The sequence below is a fragment of the Saccoglossus kowalevskii genome, chromosome 20, assembly GCF_978046115.1.
Source record: "Saccoglossus kowalevskii chromosome 20, keSacKowa6.1, whole genome shotgun sequence".
NCBI lineage: Eukaryota > Metazoa > Hemichordata > Enteropneusta > Harrimaniidae > Saccoglossus > Saccoglossus kowalevskii.
The window spans coordinates 12,551,247-12,561,211 of NC_140660.1; the positions used below are offsets into that span (position 1 = coordinate 12,551,247).

Sequence of the window (9,965 nt, forward strand, 5' to 3'; positions counted from 1 at the left end):
TCACAGGCTCCAGTCAATATTTACACATGGCTGCCAGTGTGCATCACAGACTCCAGTCAATATTTACACAGAGCTGCCAGTGTGCATCACAGGCTCCAGTCAATATTTACACATGGCTGCCAGTGTGCATCACAGACTCCAGTCAATATTTACACAGAGCTGCCAGTGTGCATCACAGGCTCCAGTCAATATTTACACATGGCTGCCAGTGTGCATCACAGACTCCAGTCAATATTTACACAGAGCTGCCAGTGTGCATCACAGGCTCCAGTCAATATTTACACATATCTGCCAGTGTGCATCACAGGCTCCAGTCAATATTTACACATGGCTGCCAGTGTGCATCACAGGCTCCAGTCAATATTTACACATGGCTGCCAGTGTGCATAACAGACTCCAGTCAATATTTACACAGAGCTGCCAGTGTGCATCACAGGCTCCAGTCAATATTTACACATATCTGCCAGTGTGCATCACAGGCTCCAGTCAATATGTACACATATCTGCCAGTGTGCATCACAGGCTCCAATCAATATTTACACATGGCTGCCAGTGTGCATCACAGGCTCCAATCAATATGTACACATGGCTGCCAGTGTGCATCACATGCTCCAGTCAATATTTACACAGAGCTGCCAGTGTGCATCACAGGCTCCAGTCAATATTTACACATGGCTGCCAGTGTGCATCACAGGCTCCAATCAATATGTACACATGGCGGCCAGTGTGCATCACATGCTCCAGTCAATATTTACACAGAGCTGCCAGTGTGCATCACAGGCTCCAGTCAATATTTACACATGGCTGCCAGTGTGCATCACAGACTCCAGTCAATATTTACACAGCTGCCAGTGTGCATCACAGGCCCCAGTCAATATTTACACATGGCTGCCAGTGTGCATCACAGACTCCAGTCAATATTTACACAGAGCTGCCAGTGTGCATCACAGGCTCCAGTCAATATTTACATTCGGCTGCGATAGTGCATCACAGGCTCCAGTCAATATTTATCTACGGCTGGCAGAGTGCATCGCAGGCTTCACTCAATATTTACACATGGCTGTCAGTGTGCATCACAGGCTACAGTCAATATTTACACAGAGCTGCCAGTGTGCATCACAGGCTCCAGTCAATATTTACATATGGCTGCCAGTGTGCATCACAGGCTCCAGTCAATATTTACATATGGCTGCGATAGTGCATCACAGGCTCCAGTCAATATTTACCTACGGCTAGCAGAGTGCATCGCAGGCTTCAGTCAATATTTGCACATGGTTGTCAGTGTGCATCACAGGCTACAGCCAATATTTACACAGAGCTGCTAGTGTGCATCACAGGCTCCAGTCAATATTTACATATGGCTGCCAGTGTGCATCACAGGCTCCAGTCAATATTTACATATGGCTGCGATAGTGCATCACAGGCTCCAGTCAATATTTACCTACGGCTAGCAGAGTGCATCGCAGGCTTCAGTCAATATTTACACATGGTTGTCAGTGTGCATCACAGGCTACAGCCAATATTTACACAGAGCTGCCAGTGTGCATCACAGGCTCCAGTCAATATTTACATATGGCTGCCAGTGTGCATCACAGGCTCCATTCAATATTTACATATGGCTGTGATAGTGCATCACAGGCTCCAGTCAATATTTACCTACGGCTGCCAGTGTGCATCACAAGCTACAGTCAATATTTACACAGAGCTGCCAGAGTGCATCACAGGCTCCAGTCAATATTTACACATGGCTGTCATTGTGCATCACAGGCTACAGTCAATATTTACACAAAGCTGCCAGTGTGCACCACAGGCTCCAGTCAATATTTTTATATACCTATTTTATTCATAATTCTATTTAGGGCGTAATTGAGAGAGTAAGAAAGCAGTAGTGATTGCTTTAATGTTGTTTAATTAGCAATTTTAATGTTGTTTAATTAGCAATTTTAATTAATTTCAGACAATTATAGTCACCAGAAATCCAAAGGATGTAGCCGTGTCTTTATTCAATTATCACCATATTACAAAAGTGTTGGAACCAATTGAATGGGAAATTTTCATCAAACATTATTGCAACGAGAACAGTGAGTAACCAACAACAATCTATTTTGTTAGCATGTCAAAATATTATAAGGTTACAGCTAGTAGAAAAGATGTGAGTTATAGCGTCCTCAGTCGGTTTCTGTGCGTGAATGGGGGTTGATTTTTTGCCTCTGTCATTTATTATCTGGTTCCCTTGGCTCCCGGCGTTCTTATGAGATATCGATTGTTGCCACGACAAAATCACCCCCCCCCCCCATGCAGACGACATAGAAACGTTTTTATACCAGAGGACCAGAAATCTTCATATACCTCAAGGTTGCCGTTGATTGTCTTTGAACTGCGGCTTAGCTATACAGTCAAATCTCGTTTATAATTACTCCTTCTTGACATTAGCCTTTCAGATATTCACATTAATTATATAATATCTTATAAGAAACACCTCAAAAACGAGGTCGAATAAACTGCCCTCTACTATTGATGACTTTGATTGCCTGGAACACACCGTCATAAAGTGAGAGAAAATAAACAGTTCAAAAATATTCGCCATTAAAACCAATGCGTTATCCTATGTTTAATGCAACATTTCTATCAATTTTGCAAAATTGTGCCTTTGACGTTAAAATGACGTATTTGTGTAACAATTATAATCTTCATAGAAGTCCCGGAAGTCGAAAATACGGCGTTTCGCATGCGCGCGCATGTCGTTTTGGTGTGCAGTGTAAACTTGCGGGCGTGATATTGTGTTTCTGGGTGTATCAATCGACGTAACACAAATATTTTCCCTTCTGTCGACTATCAGCAAACTGACTTGTTTGTATTTTCCGCCATGACAAAGCAGGAATGTTTTGCACCCCAGTCTTGTTACTTCCGGGAAAGTGGTCTATGCTTTACATCATATTTTTATCACATGCATGGATGCCAGGATGTGCACGTATTTTGCATCATAGTCTCTCAATTAATGCATCACATATTCCAATATGCACATCAATTGTATTTATATTCGTGTTATAGCTCGAGTACTAACACGTCTTTAGCATTTTACCTGAGTGTCTTTGTTGTTATATCTAGCCGAATATGGTTCATACTTTCAATATACAATTGATTGGGCTAAATATAAAGAGGAACCATGGACCATGTTTATCAGATATGAAGATATCAAACAGGTAACCGTATGTAAATTGTCAAAACATCGTGTCAATAATTGAAAGACACATGAGTAGATGTTGTGTTTTAGAATGTGTACGATTAGTTATACAATCATTGCTACAATGCGGGTGAGTCGTCACCTGCGCATGCATAATATGGCCATAGCGTGTCATTGTTTACAAACAAGCGTCTATCCATGAGCTTTTGCGTTTTTAGCGTGTGTTGTTGTCGCCGCTTTGGACTCAATTCCCGCGTGTGCGCAGATGATGACCACTTAAAGTTTAGATTTTTCTAACCAATAGACAAGTTCGAGTTCGACAGTTACCTTTAGAAAGCTGCTGAAAATAAACGTTCCAATTTCGTCTGCGAAAACGTTCGGTGAGTCATAAGAACACATTTTCTGACCTATAATACCACCCCCATTCTCGCACCGATGGCTCTACAACTCGAGACTTGTCAGTTGTGTAATAAAACATCGCACCTTACGATATATGTCAGACTTTACGTATCATTATATATCAGATTTTGGGTTTCATTACACGTCAGACTTTACATTACATTATATACCTGACTTTACGTATAATTATATGACAGACTTTGGGTTTCATTATAGGTCAGACTTTACATTACATTATATGTCAGACTTTACGTTATATTATATGTCAGACTTTACGTTACATTATATGTCAGACTTTACGTTATATTATATGTCAGACTTTTCGTTATATTATATGTCAGACTTTACGTTACATTATATGTCAGACTTTACTTTATATTATATGTCAGACTTTACGTATTATTATATGTCAGATTTTACGTTACATTATATGTCAGACTTTACGTTACATTATATGTCAGACTTTACGTTATATTATATGTCAGACTTTACGTTACATTATATGTCAGACTTTACGTTATATTATATGTCAGACTTTTCGTTATATTATATGTCAGACTTTACGTTACATTATATGTCAGACTTTACTTTATATTATATGTCAGACTTTACGTATTATTATATGTCAGATTTTACGTTACATTATATGTCAGACTTTACGTTACATTATATGTCAGACTTTACGTTATATTATATGTCAGACTTTACGTTACATTATATGTCAGACTTTACGTTATATTATATGTCAGACTTTACGTTACATTATATGTCAGACTTTACATTATATTATATGTCAGACTTTACGTATTATTATATGTCAGACTTTGGGTTTCATTATATGTAAGACTTTACATTACATTATATGTCAGACTTTACGTTACATTATATGTCAGACTTTACGTTACATTATATGTCAGACTTTGGGTTTCATTATATGTAAGACCTTACATTACATTATATGTCAGACTTTACATTACATTTTATGTCAGACTTTACGTATTATTATATGTCAGACTTTACGTTTCATTATATGTAAGACTTTACATTACTTTATATGTCAGACTTTACATTACATTTTATGTCAGACTTTACGTATTATTATATGTCAGACTTTGGGTTTCATTATATGTAAGACTTTACATTACATTATATGTCAGACTTTACGTTACATTATATGTCAGACTTTACGTTACATTATATGTCAGACTTTACGTTACATTATATGTCAGACTTTGGGTTTCATTATATGTAAGACCTTACATTACATTGTATGTCAGACTTTACGTTACATTATATGTCAGACTTTACGTTACATTATATGTCAGACTTTACGTTACATTATATGTCAGACTTTGGGTTTCATTATATGTAAGACCTTACATTACATTATATGTCAGACTTTACGTTACATTATATGTCAGACTTTACGTATTAGTATATGTCAGACTTTACGTTTCATTATATGTAAGACTTTACATTACTTTATATGTCAGACTTTACATTACATTTTATGTCAGACTTTACGTATTATTATATGTCAGACTTTGGGTTTCATTATATGTAAGACTTTACATTACGTTATATGTAAGACTTTACGTTACATTATATGTCAGACTTTACGTATTATTATATGTCAGACTTTGGGTTTCATTATATGTAAGTCTTTACATTACATTATATGTTAGACTTTACATTACATTATATGTCAGACTTTACGTTATATTATATGTCAGACTTTACGTTACATTATATGTCAGACTTTGGGTTTCATTATATGTAAGACTTTACATTACACTATATGTCAGACTACGTTACATTATATGTCAGACTTTACGTTACATTATATGTCAGACTTTACATTATATTATATGTCAGACTTTACGTATTATTATATGTCAGACTTTGGGTTTCATTATATTTAAGACTTTACATTACATTATATGTCAGACTTTACGTTACATTATATGTCAGACTTTACGTTACATTATATGTCAGACTTTACGTTACATTATATGTCAGACTTTGGGTTTCATTATATGTAAGACCTTACATTACATTATATGTCAGACTTTACATTACATTTTATGTCAGACTTTACGTATTATTATATGTCAGACTTTACGTTTCATTATATGTAAGACTTTACATTACTTTATATGTCAGACTTTACATTACATTTTATGTCAGACTTTACGTATTATTATATGTCAGACTTTGGGTTTCATTATATGTAAGACTTTACATTACATTATATGTAAGACTTTACGTTACATTATATGTCAGACTTTACGTTACATTATATGTCAGACTTTACGTTACATTATATGTCAGACTTTACGTTACATTATATGTCAGACTTTGGGTTTCATTATATGTAAGACCTTACATTACATTGTATGTCAGACTTTACGTTACATTATATGTCAGACTTTACGTTACATTATATGTCAGACTTTACGTTACATTATATGTCAGACTTTGGGTTTCATTATATGTAAGACCTTACATTACATTATATGTCAGACTTTACGTTACATTATATGTCAGACTTTACGTATTAGTATATGTCAGACTTTACGTTTCATTATATGTAAGACTTTACATTACTTTATATGTCAGACTTTACATTACATTTTATGTCAGACTTTACGTATTATTATATGTCAGACTTTGGGTTTCATTATATGTAAGACTTTACATTACGTTATATGTAAGACTTTACGTTACATTATATGTCAGACTTTACGTATTATTATATGTCAGACTTTGGGTTTCATTATATGTAAGTCTTTACATTACATTATATGTTAGACTTTACATTACATTATATGTCAGACTTTACGTTATATTATATGTCAGACTTTACGTTACATTATATGTCAGACTTTGGGTTTCATTATATGTAAGACTTTACATTACACTATATGTCAGACTACGTTACATTATATGTCAGACTTTACATATTATTATATGTCAGACTTTGTGTTTCATTATATGTAAGACTTTACATTACATTATATGTTAGACTTTACGTTACATTATATGTCAGTCTTTTACGTATTATTATATGTCAGACTTTGGGTTTCATTATATGTAAGACTTTACATTACATTATATGTCAGACTTTACGTTACATTATATGTCAGACTTTACGTTACATTATATGTCAGAGTTCCTCAATAATGTTGTGCAATGGAGAAGAATAATTTCCAAAAAGTATGACATTATCACAATAATGATTTCTAAAAACAAATGAAATTTATAATGTTCCAGTTTAACATTTGCTGCAATGAGAAAATGGAACACTATTTGAATCTCGGGGTACTCTCACTTTCAACGAGATCTCTTCTAACAGAAATCCGGTGTACGATTTTTGACATGGCCACAGTATTACAGTAATTACTGACTGTCGATACCTTTCAATTACAGAGGAAAGTACTTAGTCAAAGCTTAGTAACCTTTCGGTTTGTACTTGTTGGTCTGTGCAACAGTCAGTCGCCATCTTTGTTTATATTAGACCCGTATATCGCGCATGCGTGGCGCGACAATCACCGCCCTTTAACCATAATAAAAACATGCTTATATATTAGTCTCCACAAGAATACGTCATGAAAATTGCCAAATTTCTTGGCAAGAATCTAACAGATGAACAAATACAAGAGGTTGCTCGTGTGACAGATTTTCAGTCCATGAAAACAAACTCGGTTTTCATTACAGAGTTTCTGATGCGAAAGGGACAACGGCGTCAAAAGAGAGGTAAAGATTGACCGTACTCTGAAACTTCATTATGACAAATAACGCAAAACGCGGTAATATAACTAAAGTGTAAATCAATAGACCTCATTCACATATGTCCGCCGAAATCTCATTGAGAGAGCGAGACCCACGAGACCTTTTTTTCTCAAAATAGTGTAACCACTATTCAAAACACAATGAAAATACGTCAATCAATGGCACAGTGCTAGCGATGACCGAATAATATGAAACATTATTTGTGGCAAAACAAGTCACGTGGTTTTCCCTACCCCAAAAAGATCTCAGCAGTAATTTGCAAATAAATTGTAAGGTATAGGAATCTGTTGATAACATAGTCAGACGAAAATTGTAGAGCATACAACATGAAAATCTGTATTGACATTTAATGAACCTTTATTCATGAGTACACCACTGTGGGTTGGTTTGACACGCAACATTTTTATTTAAATAAATCATAATTATCCGTCATATCACGTCAGATTCCGTAGCATATTGTTATAAAGCAACTAAAACACTAGACCATTTTCCATTCACTGCGAGAATCACGCGTTATGCGTGAAATCGAACGTAAAAACAGGACAAACAAAGGTCGTAGTGGCGTCAAACATCGCGTGCGATTCGACAAACGCGAAAGTATTTGGACATGTAACATGTAATAATGTGCTGTCCACATTTGATGATATGCAATTTCGATTAAGTAAGGGTATTCGGAAGCCGGTCGATGTGAGCTACGAAATAAAGAAATTAGAGTTCAAAATCAAATCGTTCGATTTTAACGGTAGACGTTCGACGCGCGTCTTTCAAGCATCTCGCGAGATCTCGCAATTTTACGGAAAATCACCTATTCTCCAAATAACCATTTAGAGTGTCTGTGGGTAACGTCCGGATTATTGTGCAATAAACAAGAACGCTGTTATGGAGTGTATATGCAGATATATAAAGAGAATTAACAATAAGGTTTTCACCGTGACAGGGATTGTTGGCGATTGGAAGAATGTATTCACTGTAGAAGAAAATAAGCTCTTTGATAGAATATATCAGAAGAAAATGAAAGGATATGAACACCTGAAATACACATATTGAGGGAGATTTTTTGACCACTTTGGAGACGACTTGGTAATGATTATTGTCTTTTGGGGCTCAGATATATTAAACAGTATATTTTAGCAGCATCTATTCGCATCAATGATTACAAATATTGTTCAGATTTTTGAATTATTTGAACTAATAGATAAAAATATTTTATACCAAGGAAATTCTTTTTGTCAAAGTTTTGAAAATATCCAATCTAAAAATATAGCTCATCATCAAACGGTACAACTTGACGACTAATACTGAACTGCAGATGTAAATCAAATGTTGGAACTTGTAATTCACGTCGCGCCTCGATTTCGGTGTTATATTATGAAATATATATATATATATATATATTATTTTATAAAGCAGTAAAACTAATCGACACTAGTTCTTCTAGATACATTGCTACCATTATTTCTCAATAAAGCGTACCTAAATTCGAAACCCAGTAACGTTGTTGTTGTCATTCCAACTACGTTTAGTAAAGAAATTCTTAAAATCGCATGTATTTATGGTTTGCATAAGTTCATATTGACATCCACAAATTCCAAAAAGGATTAATTTACCCTCGTATATCTCTTGTAAGATTTAATGATACCGTGACGATAATTTCCACAGTCATGTGCACTCGAAACTTCAACTTTAAAGCATTTCCGGTTATACAAATTTCATTAGCGTGAATGAGCTTAAAACAGCTGAAATATACTGTGGTTATTATTCCTCGTCATATTGTCTATGGTTGTGTGCTCATTATCTCCCTTACATAATATAATATGGTATTAGGCGTGTATTTGATAATTGCCAAGGTCAAATGTAATGGAAAGTGTCAAAAAAACTCAGTAGTGATTACGTCAACACGGGAGGTGTAGAGCTTACCAATCAGAGCTCTCTATTCAGAATCCAAGTATGTTGCCGTGGTGGCGCTGTTCACACGCCGCTGTGAAGTACTCGTGTTGGTTTCGGGGCGCATACCACAAATTAGATCTCCAGAGACTACAATGTTAGCGTTTGGGTGAATTTTTTTCAAAAAGGTAAAAAGATCAAAATATTGTTTTATTTTGTTGAAACCACATGTATGTGATATAATTCTGGTCAGTAAAACACATGTTGGCCAGCTCAAACTCTTACAAAATGGATGTAAACAAAACACATTGATTTGTCAGGCTTTCTAAGAAAAGCAGCCAGTTTGGAAGTGTCTCGTCGAGAATTTTCAAGATCCGCGGGCACCGGTACTTGTCAGAAATACTTCAATTACGTGTATTTCATTGCCTTATTTTATAAACTCCGCGATACGTTATACAATAAGAAAGCAAAGTCCGGAGATGACGTCGTATTTGATATCTCTCATGTAAAAGTTTGGAGTTTGCCGCCGGTGTCATTATTGAGAACATATTTGTATGATTAACTTTATTATCTTTTGTTCTGAAATATTTCTTTTTAAAAATATGTGTATAAGCGCGTGTGAATAATTTATATGTATACGTTATGTACGTGTAAAATGATGTGTTCTACAATATGTTGTATGACGTCATATAAATGACGTCAGTCA

The 9,965-nt window shown here is 35.3% G+C and overlaps 1 protein-coding gene across 1 annotated transcript in view; it reads left to right on the forward strand.

The window, feature by feature from the left end:
* Nucleotides 1-8,433, forward strand: part of LOC102804368 (sulfotransferase 1B1-like) — a 100,927-nt gene extending 92,494 nt beyond the window's left edge. Inside the window, exons 6-7 of the mRNA XM_085494374.1 lie at nt 7,174-7,287; nt 8,246-8,433. Coding sequence (XP_085350500.1) covers nt 7,174-7,287; nt 8,246-8,422 — 291 coding nt within the window. The 3' untranslated portion in view covers nt 8,423-8,433. The remainder of the gene's footprint in view (nt 1-7,173; nt 7,288-8,245) is intronic.
* Nucleotides 8,434-9,965: the final 1,532 nt, after the last annotated feature.